We start from the raw sequence: 20,455 nt of genomic DNA, 5'->3' as shown, positions 1-20,455 counted from the left end.
CAAGTGGAGACCCCACCAGGGTCCTTCTGCAAAATGGAAACTTTTCAAACCCGAAACAACCGAACTCACTGGGCTGAGAGAGGCAGGAGATGCAAACTCAACATGAACCCATCCTACTGCAGCTCCGCTCTTCCCGTCGCTCTCTTTACACTAGGAAATAAAAGTTGTCATTAACATTAAGGCACTCCTTGAGCTGCCAACTCGTATTTGGCCCTAAACTAAACAAGCCATAATGCCCCATTTCAGCACTTCCCACCAACGAGCACTTTCCCACCATCGCCCTCCAGCCATCGCTACGGATGAAGTGAAGCTCATCTTGTAAGCCTTGCTCATGTCTGCGAAGTGACTTCTCTCCTCTGTAAGGCACATCCAAAGCAGGCCAGCCCTGCCTTAAATGGCGATTCATAACAGATGTTTTTAAAGCCATCACAAATCATGACAACAGTTTGTGCAACACTTCAGACTGTGAGACCTCCAGGTCTGGCTGGTTAGAGAGCACCATTTACTTTCCAGTCCAGATACGCTAACGTCCTGGTTAGGTGACAACACAGGTTTGCAATGCGGAAGTTGGGGATTTATTGCTGTATTTTAGGTTTTCCTGTTGCTATTCAAATATTTATTTATTTATTTGTAAGAAAGTGGTTACAGCTTGTAATAGCTTCCCTTTCTTTAGAGATCCCTGTAAAATATTTCATGAAGACATGTTTCTCCACGTTCAGAAGTTCTCACTGCGTTTATTAAATAAACCCAGTTCTGAAAGTGCCAGTTACTTGGGTATCGAGACTCAGCATTCTGTCAGGTGGGGAGTGCTTTTTCTTTAGGATCTTCAGTGAAGTCACCTTGAGATTTCTTTCTATGTATAGTCTTCCAGCACTAGTAGCTCTACAGCCAGTAAGACACACAGAGAAAGAATAGTTTCAGAAAGATGTTATGTGATATTGAAAGAATATATAAAAAATGCTGTTATCATAGAATCATAGAATGGTTTGGGTTGGAAGGAGCCTTAAAGATCAAGTTCCAACCCCCCTGCCCCAGGCAGGGACACCTCCCACCACACCAGGTTGCTCAAAGCCCCATCCAGCCTGGCCTTGAACCCCTCCAGGGATGGGGCAGCCACAGCTTCTCTGGGCAACCTGGGCCAGGGTCTCACCACCCTCACAGTAAAGAATTTCTTCCTAATATCTCATCTAAATCTCCCCTCTTTCAATTTAAAACCATTCCCCCTCGTCCTATCACTCCACTCCCTGGTAAAGAGTCATTATTCTATTGCTGCCTGTTGAGAGCGTACATCTTTTCCATTTGTATTTTAAAGTATTTTATCAGAAAAAGTGTTGCAATGTGCATTGCATGTCCTTTTGAGCATTAATATACCAATAAGAATCAACATTTGAATGCTCTGATCTATGAAACAAGCCATTAGGAAACACATTGGTTAGCTCTAGTCACCTCATGTATTAGACAGTTATTGCATATGAACAGAATATTTTTAGAGGATAATAATCGCCAAGATTTCAAAGCAGCTTAATAATGTCTCTAGTATCAGATAATGAGAAATTCTCTGAATGCTGCCAAGCTGGACTTTGTTAATTATATCGACTGATCTTACAACTGGCATATTTAATGGAAATAATGATTGTAATTCCTGTTTGCTAGCCTGGAACTCTGGATTCACTTGCAATGGGCTCAGAAAGAACTCTTGCTTCATCTCACAGCCGCTCATGCTACGTAGCTCTATGCTACTAACCCAGCCCCTCACCTAGACCAAAGCGTTACACTTCTGAGAAGAAAATTCCTTGCAAAACGCTCTGCAACGACTGTATTTCAATCCAACATCAAACAACAAATTGTGTGAAAACTCTTTGGGAATCGTACAATAGATATTCATCTGCCCCTCAGCCTCCACCAACAGTTTGCACAGTGATAACGTAACAGGTAAATATTTATGAAGCGTTTGTGGCAGCTGTTTAACCACTTTTTTTTCCTTCTCTTTGGAGAAGATCTATCGCCCTGGTGCACTGAATACATGCCGGGGTTGAGGAAAAACATTCCCTTCAGCTTTCGTGTACTAATAAGCAAGCTCAGGAAAGTCAGGCAGTTGCTTTTGAAGCAGACTGTGTTTCAAATCAAGCTTAGCTTGGTAGGAAGAACTTAAAATGTGTCTCTCACCACAAGATTTCCAAATGGAAATGCAATAACATGTTAATTAGAAAATTCTTTACACAGCAAAAGGCTCCCAATGAACAATTACTGTATATTTCACATAAGCCTTTCCTAACACAATCTTTATACAGGGAAAAGAAAATACGAAAGAAAGAACAACAGCATAGAAAACATGATATAAAATGTTGTATTTGAGCATTTCCCAAGTAGTGATTAAACCTTTCTGTGGAAATCTGCCTCTGACCTTTACCACAAACCAGAGTAACACTGAAGAAACCTGACAGATGATACAGTCATTCTCTCCCAGTACAAAAATGGCAAGATCTGGAAAAAATTTTAAATGACAGATTATTAGAGAACTATCACCCAATTTACAAGATTAAGGTTGTATCAAGTCAAATATCAAATTCAGGCACTTTTTAATACATTCTCAATACAGGTCTTTTCTTCTAACCGGGGAAGCCCGGATGCAACATCTGATACCAAAGATGCTGTTTCAGACTAGATTGACTGGGTTGACTAAGAGCATATTAAGGGAAAACTCACTAATATAAATATTTATGGAGTATAAAGCAGCGTAGAGTCCTGTCTTTAGCACAGGAAGCCTCATAGTGATCCCAATGCCAGCTGCACACCGACTGGTGTAGCCAGTCACCACCAACACTCCTGTGCCCACGGTGCCAAATGGAGATGTGCAACTTGTGACAATCCATAAATGCCTGTCCCAAACTGAACAGGGGGCGGGGAGCGCGGGCAGCTCTTAAGAGCTCCCAGACAACGGCATTTAATAATTTTAATATTAAACCAATGGAATCAGACTGAAGGAAACAAGTTGACTCTTCCCAGAGTCAGTGACCAGAATACCTAACGCTCTCCACAGCGGTACGTGCCCTTTCAAAACAACAATGACAGAAACTCAGTGGTTATAAGTCACTTGTGCGCATATTGCTCCACAGAATTTTGCAGACAAAAATAAAATACAATACATACATTTCTTTCAGAAGTTACTGTGTACAGAATACAGCATATAGAACTGAGAGACATGAAATATTTACAGCTGTAACATTAGTTAAAGGCTTGACCTTGCTTTTCTGAGAACTGTTGAGTAGCTGACGAGGCCATTCAGATTGTTTCCTGGAGTACGGCATCCAAGTTCAGGCTGTAGGAAACCACATTATTTTCATTTTTTTTTCTGATTATTTTTTCAGATACCTGACACAGTTCTACACAAAGAGACAGTCCTTTTACGTAATCCTGGATATCCTGCCCTTAACAGTCCTTCAAAGAGCTCTGCATTTGCCTCCATAAAGAGTTTGCTTTTAGCACTATATTAAGTCAGTTAAGTATTGTCACTCACTTCATAGCCTCTCACAAAACTACAGAAGCCAAGCTAAGGTAGTAACTCAAACGAGGAGACCTACTAAACAGTATGAATCAAAACCTGAGCTCAGCTGACACTCACATTAGCAAAGCAGGTTAAACTGCAGTAGCGAAGGACTGCATCTCACATCAGCACAACTCACTGTATTCATCAACGTTAACTCAAGCATTTTGTACTATGGTTACGATCATTTTAGACTCTGATAGACCATGTGGAGCAGAATAACTGTAGTTAACTGTTGCGGTGTCTCTAGTCTTAATTCTAGTCTAAGACTAGCCTCAGCTGTTTCAGTTCAGCTGAAAGCAAGGCTGCAACAACCTAAAATGCATTAATAATAACAATAACAACAACAATAATAATATAGTAGGAAGAAAGGTTCAGAAATCACCTACTCTACCCTCCTACTCTTGTATTTTTCAAAATCTCAAAGCTGTTGATCAAACTCATATGGGACATGCTTTTTTTATTGGCGTAAGGATAATTACCACATTAATTCTTTGCCTATCAACAGGCAAAACACGTATGTGGCAGGAGACATTCACCAAAGTATGTACTTCCCTCTGAAGCTCACAGCAAGTCAGATGCTTTTCCCCCTTGCTTGTTGCTTTCCATAAGGCACTGCAGTCTGCTTGTTTTAAAAAATCCTACTTGTTAAGTGTCATTTACCCTAGTTTTTCTAGAAAAACCTTTAGGAGTCTCAGACTGTAACAGTCTAAGCTGCACTCGAAGGGACTCATCACTGACTAGCAAGCTTGAAAAACTAGATTCTTCTAAGTCAGCTAAAACTAGAAACCCAATCTTTCCCTCCCAAAAACACTTGAAACAAATCGCCAATTATAGCAATTATAATAATTTTTCATATATTAAGCTTTCTGTCTCTTGATTCTTAGTTAATTAGTTCTCCAGCACTGAAGAGGTTTCTGCGATAAATAAAATGTCTAATTTTAAAGTAAACAGAGATGGACAAAAAAGCAAATACTTCTCAACTTCTCAAAACTCTCTTTCTCTCTCTCTCAAAAGGAGAAAAACTTGGCTCATTTTGCAGAGAACCACTAATTTCCAGGAGCCAGTTTTCCAAGCTGCAAATTAAGAGTCCCTCCCTAACTCCCAGGAAGGCTTTGAGAATTAAAGTTTGTAAAATGCATTGAACGTGGAAAGGCCACTGTGATGTAGTATTGCAGCATTCCTGTTACCCAGCTTCTATCTCTGTCTTTTTGCAGAACTACTAGGGCTTTTTTAACCCCATTTCACAAAGACTTCAACTCATCCTTTTATGAAAGGAGAACTATAAATAGCCTCTTAGATTAAAACCCTTAACAGCTGAGAAGGCTAGAAAGGGAGGTAGATATTATCCACCTTTCAGTACTACAAATTGGGGCTGGAAGGGCTTAATTACCAAGATATACTTAAGAACACACTAAGGGCTGCTATAAAAATTACTCCAATTACGGCAGCTCCATAGATATGGCTCCACCTGGGAGAGAGGAAACCATCACGTCTGTCTCCTTCCACATACCTCTCCTCTGTCCCATGCTAATAAAGGGCATCACCAACAAACAGCAGCTTCACGCCCTGTAACGGTTCTACTGCCTGTGTGGGGTCATTTCTCCCGGGTGCCTTAACAGAACCGTTCACACCAGGCGAGCCAAAGATTTGGCTGCTTTTGGTTTCACTTTGAAATCTCCAAGTGAAGATAAACTGTTACGGCAACAAAATAATTTCACCCAAGGTATTAGCTTAGAATTGTCTCAGGCAGAAAGAGATACTTGTAACCCAAGGTTTGGATTTGAGCGTGGGATTCATGATTTCACATGAACCACACACTCAAGTGTCCTGAAATGGGGAATTCATGGTTTTCCTTATGATTTTGTCTGTGACGCTGTATTCTTATTTCTGATTTTTATAATTACAAATAAATGTAATTCACAACAAGTGTTCAGGCAAATAACAGTCAGGAAGTCTGTATGGTTTCAGTACTCCTGTGCTAAACTTTTCGCAATGGTGCTCAACTGGATATTTGAAGTTCCTTCATATATTGTACCTGAAATCAGAAGAAAATAAATTAGAAGACTATAAAACCACAGTGAGTATATGAAAAGAGACCAAGATATCATTCTGATAGCCCAGTTAGAAAATTTGCAATCATGAAGTGAAGCTTTAACTGAGCAAGTTCTAGAAACAGAATTTACATAAATATTCATATTTTATTATCTGCAACAATTAAAATACTCATTACGCTGGTACAATGTAATGACAAGAAGTTTCCCTGAAAAGCAATTCCTAAATAACACACAAAAATTAAGTATTTACAAATGCTATCAGCAATAAAAGTCAAAGGGTAGTATTGTTATGAATGCTAAACTGTTAGGTCCGAGGATTATACTGGTCAACAAGGAAGTCCTGAAAATAAAACTCCACCTAGATTCAGATTTTAAAGGCAAAGAAAGTACTTTCACCTTTTTTCAACTGGAATTTCCCTAACAGAATGGGACACAATGTCTGTCTCTGTATTTTACTGGTATCTAATGAAACATTTTAACTAGCCTTACATACACTAGGTGTACAGCAAAAGTTTTACCTTTTTCTATCTCAGCATCTGAATCAGTGTTAAATACAGACTCATGGAAAAAAAAAGTCTTACAAAAGTAGCCAGTTATTCATCCCCAAACTTTAATACTACTAATGCTACAAGAAATATTTGTTAAGAAACTCTCACTCACCTATCTTGCAGTCACGATAGTACTTTTCTATTGGATAATTTTTTGTGAATCCAACGCCACCCATCCATTCAATACATTTACTAGTAGTCAGTGTTGCAACCTATGAAAATAGTTTCAGAGTTACTATTTGAGGATTCAACTTCATACCAGTGGTATTAACTTTTATTCTTTGCTGCTATTCAAAGTAAAAACAAAACAGTAGTTAAAGCAGTCATTAGAACAAGTGGGAAGAGGAAGTACCGATATTTTTTTATTCATCTTATTTATGCAAGTTATTTTAGCATAAAAATTACATTTGTCTAAATGAATTCCCTGTTATTGCAATAGTTCGTATGTTGCACTATGAAAAAGATGAGGAGCGGTGTGCAAGACAGCAATTACACAGAGGCAGAAGCAATCCAGTTTTGAATCGCATTGACTCGCAGATGTGACCAGCAGAGTTGAAATAGTCACAAATGGAGTCTCACCATGCCATTTCTCCAGCCACGTAAGAGAATTCTAAGAAAATGAAATCTCTCTACATGAGTGAAAATACTAATTCACTTTCTCTTTTAGTGTTGTTGATTGTTTTTCAAAATTTTATTTAGGGGCATGAGCAGTTTGTTCTTTGGTGGCCACTTAACGTTCTATACACAGACTGAGAATGAGAGACAAGGTAAAAGTATCTCCACAGATCTCACAGCAAAACATGAATTAAAAGTTAAACATTAAGTAACAGAAGAAACGTTTAAACAGCAGTGAAATAAATCCACTGAACAAAGAAACTGCAGGTTACCTCAGCAGCGTAGTATTTGGCCATGCTTGCCTCCTTTATGAACGGCCTTCCTGTTTCGGCAAGACGAGCCGCGTTGTAGGTCAGCAACCTCGCCGCCTCCAGCTGCGTGGCCACCTGAGCTATCTGGTGTTGCATCCCCTGTAACGAGCATGCCGCAAGTCAGACAGAACCAGTATCTAGCACTCAGCTGGAATTTCTAGCAAGAACCATTCTTTTCACCAAGGAACATACTTACACTGTAAAATAAAACTACAAAATCTAGATGGACTAGTCATTCTGCACATCCCTGCCTCTATGACATCAATGTTGGAAAACCTCTCAGCCACCAAAGTCCTTTTAGGAATCGCACTCCCATTTTCTCTTTCCCTCTTCTTAGATTCAGGAGTACTGGGGAACTTCTTGCCTGACTGGTTGGACTGGAGGGTTCAACATGAACCTATTTGAACCCATGAATATCAAGGAAAATTTCAGCCAAATCTTTACGTTCTTCTCAGCACTGCAGAGACACAGGTAGGTCAAAGCTGTACTTTTTTTTTTGCAGCTCTTTATTGAGAACGTTCAGACATTAACAAGTCTAGTTCCCTGATGAAATTGAAAGAGAAAGTACCTCTTAAATAAAGAACTAGCAAGGTGACAACCACTTCTTCTCACGTCCCATGGCCATGAGAGAAGAGTTAGGAGCAGTGTAGAAGTACAGAGCACATGACTGATGAATGGATTCAAAGGGAAGGGAAAAGGTGACGGGGCTCACATCTAAATGGTAGGTATTACAGAAGAATAGGTTGATTTAAGGAGACCCAAACATTATGATGAGTGAAAATGAACATTTAGTAGCCTAACTTGCTCCTAAAACACAATAAAATCTTTCATCTTATTAATGCTGCTCTCTAAAATTTGCGAAAATATATACGCAGGTCAAAATAACAAAATGATTCGGCAATTAAAAATTCCATTTCCCATTCAAAAGACGCAGCTCCAATCATTTCCTAGATATCTGCGGGTACTTCCTAAAAATTGTATAAATTATGAGTAGTACTAATGTTCCTTCTCTTCAGCTGAGATGTAGGTTTCTTTTAACAAGAAAATTACTACAGTAATTACAATTATATATCTTCCTTATTAAACTATACATCATTTTTGCAACAAAGAGTCTTTTTCGTTTTAAGATACAGATATTATCATGAAAACTAAATGTCTTTGTATAGCACAGGAAATCTAATAATTCAATCAGTTTTCCTCATCTTTTTATAATTTCTACTGTCTCCAGAAAAAGGCCTTCCCCTGCATCTCATGAAAAGCTATAAAAACTGGAACACGTTCAACATGCTGTGCTATTAAAATCAGAAGAGAAAGGGGGTATTATTTTCAAAAGCAGTGAATCAAGCAAAAGGAGTTATGTTAATAACGTTTTGAAGTTTTAAATGTTTTATACGCTACTTGCAAAGGCACATAGCACTGAATTTATATATTTTACGAGGCAGACAAATGCTCATCCGATATTCTTTTGAAAAACTCTCCTCAAATATTGAGAAGTAGAGACATAACACAAGGTGGAGCACAAATTATGCAAATCAGATTACTCATTTTACTGACATCATCTACTAACAGTAGTTACTACCACTACGGTAACTACTACTCTCTTGGAGGAAGCTTCCCATGCGTTCATTAACAAGTACCTGGAAATCGAATACGCTTTTCCCAAACTGGACTCTCTCCTTTGTATAGGGAATTGTATGGTCAAAACACCCCTGTGCCAGTCCCAACATCTGTAAAAAATAAGACATACTGAGGTGAGTTAGGACAAAAAAGCCCCAAAAAACTCCAAAAACTTTGAGGAATAAGCCTATTCCATCATATTCTATTCCTGGAAGTATGAAAAGAATATCACTAACTTTTTAATAAAACTTACAGGTCAACTGTGGTTGTGCAAATATTAAATGTTTCTGGAAATTCTTAATTACATGGGAAATTTACTGTAAACTAAAGATCCATAGAGCTACATTACAACATTAAAGGAAAAATAAATTGAATGATTATTCAAAGCTATTTACATAATCAAAATAATTTCTCATTTTATAGAAGACAATTGTCACAATTAGCAATTTATTTCAAAAGTTAGAAAATTAACATAATGGAAGGAGAGAGAATATTTGTTCCAGCATTTTCTAGAAAAAAACCCAACTCAACAGAATGACTTTAGAAGACCCATTGTCTTTTCACACACACTCTTCACTCAGCAGCAAAGACAGCAAAATGCAATTGTTATCTTGGAGGATAACATCCAGGAAAACTACATATGAACATTTATAAAGAGGTAGCTCACATCTACCTTAGTGTCTAATTTGTCAGCCTAAAGAAACATTATGAAATCTGGATTGTAAACTACTTCTATGCTAGTTTAACTACCAAATTTTGAGAAGTGTATTTCACTCCAAACAAGATGGTAATGAAAGGACCCTGTCTTTCATACATCTTGGCATACAGAGCTATTAGTAAAGATCAGTCGGTTTCACTATATAACTACCATCTATCCAAACGCATTCTTTCTACCTAGTTTCCTTCCTAGCACAAGGATGGGAAATTAGATTAGGGGAAGCATCAAACAAGGGAAAAAATAATAAAAAAAAAAAAAAAGGAAGTGAAGGAAGTGAATGGCATGAAGAATTATCAAAGAGCAAGGTGACATTATATGGTAAAATTGGAATCTCATGAAACTTTTAAAAGTCAAGACAGGCTGCTGCAACACAGCAGTCAGCTGTCACATCAGTTTATGTGAAACTAGTTTTAATGATGTACAACAGTGTATGGGTATTTTTGGATAAACCCACATATAAAGCTGAAAGCCAAGGCCCTCAAGAAGCCAAACATGACTCTCGCTCGGTTCAGACATCTATTCCTTAATCATTTAAGATTCTAGAAATAAAAACAAAACACAATACACAGGAAAATGAGCAGGGGGGGGAAGAAAATAATACAGTCTGCTGCTAATCAGCGGCATTACCCGATTTGTTGCCTTCTTGCATAAACTCACATGGATGAACCAAGTACACCAACTTCAGCACCTGTAACAATATACGCAGCTACCTTGCACTAAAACTATCTGAAATTGTTTTCACAGCCACAATTACATTTTATAAGATGTTCATTATCTTTTAAAACTATTACTACTGCAAAACTAAATTCAGTACTACAGGGCTTTAGAACTGCTGTTCTTGTGCATTCAAGTACATTTCTCTTCATTTGAAGGTGCCAAGAAAGTAGTAACTAAGATATAACAACTACCTGACCTTAACTTTTAATTAGGTTATAAGTGTAACTTGGAGTAATTAAGAGTAAAATCCAGACCATGTATTTTACTGCCAGAGCCTTTACATTATCTATATCTCTGGGAACAATGGGGCCCACAGCCCTAGTTTTTAAATGCCACATCAGACAAAAGTTTAATCACAGATAGTACTTAGAAATGATGGAAAAGCCAACCCATTTAGCAGCACAGTCGGCTGCCATGTGGAAAGTCTAAATTTCATGAGGATTATTACTTCTGGTCTGTTTGCAACTAGGGCAAAAGATAAGGGAGATCGGCAGTACAGACATATTACACCCTACACAGCACAACTACATCCACAACAAAGTAGAAACAAAGAAAAGATTACTTCCAAAAGTAAATTAAAAATATAAAATTTTGTCATAAGTCATTTTATTATAGGGCTGAGCCTGATTTCAACTGAAATCAGCAGGAATCTGAGATCCAAACGGAGTTTACAACAAAATACAACGTTTTGAAATAACTCCAAGGTGAGCAAATATTTTTCCCTAAGATGCCATAAAGTGCAATTTTTAAACACGACAATTAACTTGGACACTTCTGCTATGAAAAAAAAACCCAATAAAATTTATTTTTAAAATAAGTTGACTTTTACAAATAAGTTGTTGGGAAAACATTTGGCAACCCCATACAATCACAGTTGGAAGCATTAACATTATACATTTCAGTGTGTCATATTTTCCAAAGCTAGTCCTCTTTGTAGAATAAATTTGCATACTGAAGATAAAAATGTTGATATATTTCAGTAGCAATAAGTTAACCAAAGACAAACTAATTCCCATTTAATGTTTTCTAAATCTATTGCTTAGGTCACCAAAGAAGAATTTCACCATTTACAGTTGTTTCAGTATTTTACTGTAACTTAGATACAGGAATAGTGACATCTAGTGGCAATTTAGTTTTTAATAAAGTATTTTCTAAACCGCTTATTCTTATTAGCTTTAAATATTTTGTAAATTTCAATCCAAATTCAAAGTTGTATACTGACTGCATTCAGTATTAAACAAAATCACCCACCTGTGCAGCAATACCTATTCTGCCAGTATTTAGCATTCCAATTGCATACTTATAGCCTTGTCCAACCTGTCCCAGGATATTGGTCTCAGGAACCTAAAAAATAAAACCACTTAATTATTTCTGTTCTATTCTACTTTGCAACTGCTAGTACTGTTCACAGGTGAATCAGTGTACATGTTTTATTTGATGTTCCTCATAAGTGAAGCATAAAACATAAGACAGATATTTGATGTCTAGAGTACCCAATTAGAACACTTCCTGATATATGTGATTATAAACTGATGATTAAGAAAAACTGTATCAAAATTTAAGAAACCCAATCCCCCTCAAGACTTCTGTGAAAGAACAGAGAGGAAAAAGTTAAAATATGCCAAACAATCAGTATGTCTAAGGGAAAAAAAAAAAAAGGAATTTAGTTAACATTCTTTCCCCATATGTGGTCAAGTTCCAGTTATACACAAATTCTGCTTCAATAGCTAAACAACTTACGATACCTTAACATTTTCAAATGTTACTGGGCAGGTAGAAGATGCTCTGATTCCAAGCTTGTCCTCCTTCTTCCCTACATGGAGTCCCTCTGTGTCACGATCTACTATGAAGCACGTAATTCCCCTGTATCCCTAGGATGAATTACAAAATAATCAGAATTGTTTTTTATATTACTATCACCAAATGGTGGTCAACATACCTCATTCCAATACTGAACTTTTGCACGTGCTTAATACTATATTACTAATTAAAACACCAGCACCATCATCTGTTCCCTCTATGTCTGCTAATTATGGTTTAACAAAGGCCAGAGATGCCATTCCAATGAAATATTCCATGTGGAAAACATAATGAGAACAACCTTAAAAGCTCTCTTGATAAGACAGGGTACTGGTATTATGTAAATTAAATAGACAGGGCTGCAGTGCTTCTCTGTACTGGAAATCACTGGAAAAGCAAGTTACTGCTGTGCAGTGAAGTTACTGCTCTCTGTTGGAACATTTGTCACAGTCAAACAGTGGACTGCAAGAAGATATCAGGTATCTTTATACTAAAGCGGTCAAACGAATAACGGCTGTACTAGATGATTCTATAGGATGCAAGATTTTACTTAAGCCCAATTTCTTCAGCTGCTCTTAAGGCTGTCCAAAGTAAGAGCACTGACTGGTGAGACTGGCGTCACTGGGAACTGCTTGAATATTCAAAGTGCACTATAACTGTGAGTATTATAACAGCCCTAATCTAACACCCAGAATTGGTGCAAACACTCTCCTTGTGATTCCAGTTTGCAGAACATTGATATCACTCTCTCATCACATTACAGAGTTAGTGGGAATATAATTTAAAAAAGCAGTCTGAAATCATTATGATGGTTGTTATTAAAAAGCTCAAAGAGTTGATTTGGTGTTCAGATAATGATCGGGACAGGACACTAAATAATGCATGTGACAACACACAGATTGTATAGCCAATCTAAATTCTGGCATCTCCTACATACAGGCTTACAATCTTCACATCTCTGACACCTTAAACTAGATTCTTGAAGTACAGAATGGTGATTCCTGATAGCTGGCCCTTTCTTTTTTTTCCCCTCTGTAATTCTTATTCCCAATTCTCTTTCTTTTCCACCGCTCATTCTTGATCTCCCACGTAGAACCACAGCAGTGTCTCTTATCCAGCATACTACAAGGTCCATGAGACAGGAATGCAAGGTGTTCCGGGCCATGTTTCCATCTCTCCTTGTCCCTAACGCCCACAGCACCTCCTGTCACTAAGAAGGTAACACTGAGAGGCAGGAAAAGTCCTGTGGTTCTTCTGGAAGAGTTGCATCCTATTAAAGAGGCGGCTGCTGCTTCAATCTCCCCTCCATGACAGCCCATCTCACTGAACAGGAGCTGCTGGTGCAGTGTACGTTTCAGTACTCAATTCTACACTGGTCTGTTTTCTCATTTATTCTGATGTCAACTGTTATTTAATCTTTGAGCTGCATTGACTTGTAATCTCCTTCTTGAATATTTAAAAACAAATTTTTAACTTCAAGCAGACAATGTATTATGTATTTTTAAAATGTTACACTATTACAGAAACAACTCCAGATTATACAGTAATGCACAGCAGTTAACAAATATAGAAACTGGCTTAGCAACCATATTTTGATATTTCATTGCATGTCGTGCTCAATTCACCAACCAGCATGTGAAGGAATTAATAAAAGTTCAGAAAGCGACATGAAGTTTAACAGCTCAATACAATGAAAGAAAAACCCCTCTTCTTCTTTAGTCAAAACCTGAAATTTTAATTTTAAAAATAAATATCTTCAAACTAAGTTTTTAAGAAAGTGGTACTGGAAGAAGTTTAAAAAAATAAAAGTTTTAAGCAATTTAGTTCTGTATTTGATTATCACTCTACCATATTGGTATAAGTACATTTTAAACCCGGCAGCTGACTTTTCTGAATCTACTACTTATATCCAAATTAGTGACAAAACTTGCAACACGTATATTCAGCTGTATATTTTTTACCTGAACATACTTTGCTGATGTATTCTTATTAGTTTTCCTGTGCACATAGCCTAAGCTCTATTTTGGTTTTTAACAACAGCAACTTGTCAGTTAAGCCAGGATGGTTGGGAAAGGCTTCAACTATCTGTTCTTCTGTTACTCCGAATAACACCAATGCGTGCTGTGCTCTTCATCTAAGCAATTATGATTCTGACATTTTTATTTTCCCTGGTGGGAGGAATTTATTAAATTGCTCAGAGAGTTCTCAATTTTTGTTGGGAAATATTTTTAAAGGTTTGCTGTCAGCTAGGAGAAGGTTCAAAGAATATTAACCTTTTAACATCAGATTATTAATACAAAATCCACAGTTTCATATATCATCAGCTGTCACTGAAACGCAACTATTCTTTAGCAACTTACTAAGGACGGATCTGTATTTGCCATCACAAAGAAAACTCCTGCATGTTCTGCTAAACTAATCCACATCTTGGAGCCATTGATAATGTAGTAGTCTCCTTTCTTTTCAGCCCGAGTCTTCAAAGAAAAAGCATCGCTGCCGGATCCAGCTTCCGAAAGACAGAAACTACCTATCTGTCAATTGAAGGGAAAAATTAATTTTAATTTTTACTGCACATGTAGGCACAACATATAGCAAATTCTGCAATAAAAATCGTTATAAACAAGCATAAGTCTCTTAAATTCAAACACTTGAATTCATTGCATCACAGTAACTAAGTTTCAGATACAGAGATTAAGAACAGAAACACTATGTAATCACACGTCTCTCAAACTCAACTGCTTTAAGGTTCTTTTCCACAGTAAATTAAATTTTAATGAAACTAATAAGCACCTTTCCACTTTTACCTCTCAGCTACTGATGACGTATCTATATCGCCACAGATCTCAGCTCTAACCAGCGTTTCCAAGTTCACACGTGTTTTCCAATGCTGCAGTCACCCATTTAGTTACTGAAAAAAACCCACCCCACTAACATTACTTAACTATGAAAAATTATATTATAATTTAGTAAAGTGAGAATTTGACTCACTGTATCTTTAGCGACTCTGGGCAAGTAAGTTCTCTTCTGTTCTTCTGTTCCATATGTGGTAAACAGCTTATTGGTTAGCGTATTTTGGAGTTCACATAGAAGTGCTACAGCTGGATCAACTTTGGCTAGCTCTTCTACCACCAATATGACTGAAAAAAATGAAGCTCCAGTTCCTCCATATTCTTCCCCAAGATCAATACCCATAAGCTGCAATGTAAAAGATGCAAATATGTCAATCTGTTGGTTCCTTCCAACAACTTTTTAGTTCAAGCTGATACTTAAGAGATTAAAACGAAAACCACAGAATCTAAGTATTTCCAGATCCTTCCCCAAAGACCTGTTTTCCTTCAATACCCTTAACAAACTAACAAACCTTCACAGAAGTTGATAGTCAATTCATGCAAGAATTCATGCAGTACACAGGGCAATCATCACCCTAATTTAATTACATTTTCCAGAACAATTGCAATCTCAACAGAAGTCTAATATTTAGAGTGCCATTACACTTATCAGAGTCATGCTGGTTCTAGCATTCTATGCAACTACGCTTATCCAATTTAAAAAAAAAAAAAAAAAAGGGCAGGGGGAGGAAGACAAGGAACTTAAAGATAAGATGAAGAATGTGGTACAGGAAAGGGAGAGGTGAAGAATATTACAGCAAAAGATGGAGAACAAAGTTGCCTTGCTGTTGATAAATCCAAAATTTGTAATGATATTAGTTCATTTGAATTATATCCCTCAATCTTTTAATCTAGAAATCTGAAAAGTGCACAGCTAGAGACACAAAATTATGTCACTTTCTGACTAAAAGATTAAGTAAAAGTGTGCAGACCCCTTGTTCAAACAATCCCTGTATTATAGAGTCTTCCATTTTCGAATTCTCATCCATTTTTTGCACCAAAGGTGCGACTCGTTCCTGAGCAAATTTTGTCACTGTAATGAAGAGAAGAAAGACAGCATGTAAATATTCTAACACTCTCCTTGAAGATGAATATAACTGTCATGTGGTACTTCTGACAGGTTCTGCATGTATTCCCTGACTCTCCCAGACAAGTTCATAAAACGACAAAACGTTGCCCAAGTGAAACAAGGTGATGTGCCACAAGGCTCAATCAAAATCACTTTCTGAATTCAGCTACAACTCTCTAAATCAAAACAAATATTTCCAAGAAATTCAGAAATTTAGAAAACATCTCAGCAACACTTACATAACATTGGCTGACCAAAAAAATTATAGAAAATATTTCAAATACATCCTTTATTTGGTTAGTTGTATCATATTTCTTTATAAATTAAACCTATAAATAGAAGTTGGTCTCAGGCTTTAATGCATGTTATTCTGAGTGCACAAAATCCTGTAAGTTAATTGCAGCTGAACTAAACACCAGAAAGGGCACAAGTCAATGCCAGGCAAGTTCACTTCTGCCCCAGCAACAGTTTTAAACAGCTAATATTTATGCAGAGTAAACTGCCATGTGGTATGTGGAACTGTGCTATGGTAACACGGAAAAAGAACATTGCATTTTGCTCTCGTGAACTAAAGCAGTTTTAAAATTAAGCACAACCCCACACAACAATCTCAACATTTAACTAAAAGTAAAGAACGAAAATAAATTTTTAAGCTTTTAGTTAGACATTTCTGAAATTTAACTACACATATAATAGGTACCCATATTTTTGAGCATTTTCTCCTCTTCGGTGAATGTTTGAAGCGGCGCACAGACAACTCCATCACTGGCTAGATTTGGCTTAAGTTCCGATTTGGAGGATCTAAAGGCACATGGAGAAGCCCTCCAAGTAGCCAAGTGGGAAATTTCTTTTCAGCTGTTGACAATAAATATGGAACATCAGAACAGTTAATAGAATTTGTATTTGTAAACAGACAACAATACACAATTTTACCCAGTGTTTTTATTCAGGAATGGAATAGGAAATATAATTTACATTAAATGTGACAAATGCATTTTACTATAGGGGAATGGTGCTAAGCATATATGGCAAAAGACAAAAAATGAACAGAACAGACAGTGACTTTTTGGAGCAAGCTATGAACAGTGATTGTCATGTGGGTGAACACAGACAATGCGATAGGTAATTAGTTTGTATCCTGGAGAACTATACATGGTGTTCAAAGACTTACTGAAGAAGGTAACAGCAGGCATTAGAAAGGAACATGTTTGGTTTAAAAGTTAATACATCTTCTAACCACAGAATAATTGCTTAGGATTTAAAAAAGTTAGCACAATGAATATGATCTGGCTCAAAAAGTAACAGGCTACCAGTAGCTAAACTGCTACAAAATGTATTCCTGAAAAGCAATATTCAAAAAAAGCAGCACAGTTCAACTGACTGATCTCAAAACAGGCAAGACAAAAAATGGCTTTGCTATCATAACTCCCAAACCCCAGCTTATTCTGTGGCTACTATCTACAGATCAGATCTCTGCTACAGATATCCATCACTATTGCTATGTCAGTTTAAGTGTGGAGATATTAATGCCTCACTGAGACAACTGCTGACAGAAGCCCCCAGTAGAGACACAGCTGTGCCATAAAAATAATGTATATAACAAGCATATGCCTGCCAACATACATTTTTGCCAGCACACACCCCTAACCCCACAGCGAGCAGACCGACTGACTGTGCCATAACCTGGCTGCTATTTAGCTCACAGAACGCAGGACAATTTTGCAATGCACACTGCAATAGCAGCATTCCTCAAAAAATGGCAGAAACTTTGGGGTCAGGAAGTAAAAATTCCTTTGATCCTTCTAATAATTCACTCTCTTTCATGTTGGCTTTCAACACCTGTCATCTCCCTGGCTGAAGAGCTGATGTAAAACAGATCTATGGACTCCTTTTCTCCTAGAGACAAAATGCACAAGTCTATTACAGTAAGGAAGCTCCAACTTCAGCACAACTAGTCATGCATAACAAAAAAAATAATAGTAAAAGTGGTAATATAGAAAACAAATATTGCTGTGAACATTTAATGTTCATTCATGTTCAACACCCCTGATCACATAAAACAAATACCGACTAGTGGGGTTAATTCATGAATACTAAGTTTGGATGATCAGCAATAGCTGCAACACCTTCAAATGAAGATTAAGTTACTGGAGTCACTGTAGATCTTCATGGAAAAAAAAAAAAAAAAAAGAAAGAGTTGCTTTAATAGAGAAATAGAGATAAAATCCAAGGCAACCATGTTCTGGAAGCTGTCAGTCAGGAACGGATTATTTACAGAACATTCCAGCTATGGTAGGGTCACTCAACACCCAGACATGCAAGATTAAACATCCACCTGAATAAATCCATATTCTTAGCAAGGTCTAAGAAGGAAAAACATAAGTATAGACGCATACGCATATATATTTAACACAGTATGCTTCCTGAGCAGTTATGGGATTACAAATCACACATAATTCCTGCTTCTTCCACTACTTTATTTCCAAGTAAAAAGAAAAGAGCATTTTTCTTTCATGGTAGCATAACCAAAGATGCAACACTGAGAATATTTCATCAGTACTGACCGAGAGCTGTCAGGAAAAACGCACAGTGCTTTTTTAAAAATATAAAACTTTCGGAAAAGCTGCAAGTAGGTACACTCAGTAGGCAATAAACGACTACTGTTGAAACAACAACAGGTGGTACTTTGGGATTAGTTCTACTTTTGTTTGATGGCACCTGACACTTGGATGTAGAATTATCAACCACGCAGGTGAACACATCACTAAATGCATGCAAAGAACCCTGCCCTGTCCAAAGTGGGAAGTCCAGATTTTGTAGACCACAGAAAATACACAGGTTTTTCTCATATGCTTTCAGGAGAATGGGAAACTTGATTAAAAGCAGCTCAGCAAGGTCAAGCACAAGTGCGCAACGCTGTATTGCCTGAGGTGACCTGCCTGGCTAGCAAGTAGCTTTCAAACACGGTCAACAGCTCAGGGTTTGTTAAATTACAGCAGGCAACAACATCAAAGGTTTTGAGAAAGTTAGTGCTCACAGTAACTGTCCCTTCCTTCACTTCCACTTAGTGGAAACCACCTCAGGCTTTCTCCTCTCCCTCCCCTGAGGTTTCACTTGCAGAATCTTCCACTGCAACCAACCCACTTGAGAGGAGCAGAGAAAGGTGTCCTACCGTGGCAGGAGAAACAAAGGTAACCCTTAGCGTGCAAACAAGGTTTGATAAATGCTTGTCTGATACCTGATTGAGATGTGCTACGGGACAAAAGGAATATTCATAACCTTGAAAAGTCTTAAAACCAGCAGGATGGCCCCAAGGGACGGGACCTACATTGGCAACACCACACGCCAAGCATCAACCCACAGGTATGCCAGAGTAATAGCGCAGTGTAGAAATGATTATTATTTTATCTAAATGTGGAAGTAAAGAATAAAGTCACTACATTATTGTTTAAATTTTTATTCTTAAAAGTCATGCAGTCATACAGTATTACTAACTTTCAGATAGTTATTTATAGTACGTTACTCAAATGCTTTGATACTGTTTCCCTGCTTTTCTCCCCCTCTCCGTTTCTGTAGTTAAGGTAATGATTTACACTGCTACAACATTCAGACTGCTTGCCCTGCTAAACACATGTATTTGAAAATTGGTTTCTGGGTTGCTGATAACATTGATTTTTCTGTTTATCTCAATTTTTACCTCCACCTCAGCTCTTTAAAGATTAGTTCTTTTGCTTTCCTTCTGTTTGTTTCACAATCTAAAACGAATTTTTAATGCTGGCGGACCTGGCAGCAGCAGTATTAAGATATAAATAAAATAAGGCCAAAGTAATATATTTTCCTAAGCTCACTTTGCTTTCCTGGATGACTTCCACTCCTGTATCTGTCCCAGGTGCCTTCCAGACAGCTCCTATTTCTCAGCAGGGAAGCTCCGCCACAGGAAGCTTGCCCGAATTTACGGGGTTGGTTTTCTTTATTTCAATTGTCACAGTGCCCCCTCCAGCTGCCGTAAGAAGGTCCCAGGCCAGCATGCCCTCTCACTCTGCATATCAACAGAACACGTATGGCAAAACCCTTCGTTTTCTGCTTGTTTCCTTTGTCTTTTAATCACCCCTACAGAGCCACAAGTCTGTTCAGGTGAGTAATGGAGACGTCCAAGTACCTCAGCTGCTGAAGCTGTGCTGTCTTCAGACAGGCCTGTCAGCCATGGCCTGCCCCAACTGCAAGCCCTTTCACAAGACTTGCAAGAGCTTTTCTTAGAAAGAGATTACCCAATACCACCGCTCCGTACAAAAAAACCAACCAAACCCACAAGACAGAAGAAGAGGGATTGCTAAACGCCCCCTCACAGACCTGCACCTGAACCGGCCGAGCGGACCCCACCAACCCGCCCGGCGGCCCTTCAGCAGCCTCAACCGGCGGTGTAAGGTGAGAGGCGAGATTCAACCCCCCCCCCCCCCCGCTCCCGGATCCCTCAGTCTCCCCACTTCACCTTCCCACAGCTCCTCAGCCAGCCGCCCGCCGCCGCCATCTTAGCGCCCGCCCCCGCCGCGCCACCAGCCACCGCCCCCACC

At 38.1% G+C, this 20,455-nt stretch overlaps 1 protein-coding gene across 2 annotated transcripts; it reads right to left on the bottom strand.

Annotated features, from left to right (window-relative positions):
* Window positions 1–2,232: 2,232 nt before the first annotated feature.
* On the bottom strand, window positions 2,233–20,452 carry ACADSB (acyl-CoA dehydrogenase short/branched chain). Of its 2 annotated transcripts, XM_074159125.1 has the most exons (11): window positions 20,374–20,452; window positions 16,585–16,739; window positions 15,748–15,848; window positions 14,916–15,122; window positions 14,288–14,458; window positions 11,873–11,998; window positions 11,379–11,471; window positions 8,713–8,802; window positions 7,037–7,174; window positions 6,262–6,361; window positions 2,233–5,582 (listed from the first exon to the last, which is right to left on the bottom strand). In XM_074159125.1, the coding sequence occupies exons 2-11, from the start codon at window positions 16,598–16,600 to the stop codon at window positions 5,512–5,514; spliced, it is 1,113 nt and encodes a 370-aa protein (XP_074015226.1). In that variant the 5' UTR covers window positions 16,601–16,739; window positions 20,374–20,452; the 3' UTR covers window positions 2,233–5,511. The 2 variants fall into 2 exon arrangements, with proteins under 2 accessions (XP_074015226.1, XP_074015227.1); XM_074159126.1 differs by lacking the exon at window positions 15,748–15,848 and having other exon boundaries at window positions 2,326–5,582.
* Between the last annotated feature and the right edge of the window lie 3 nt (window positions 20,453–20,455).

This window comes from Numenius arquata, chromosome 15 (assembly GCF_964106895.1).
Source record: "Numenius arquata chromosome 15, bNumArq3.hap1.1, whole genome shotgun sequence".
Taxonomy (NCBI): Eukaryota; Metazoa; Chordata; class Aves; order Charadriiformes; family Scolopacidae; genus Numenius; species Numenius arquata.
The sequence above is the reverse complement of the archived record's forward strand: the minus strand, read 5'-3'. Positions and strand labels throughout refer to the sequence as shown.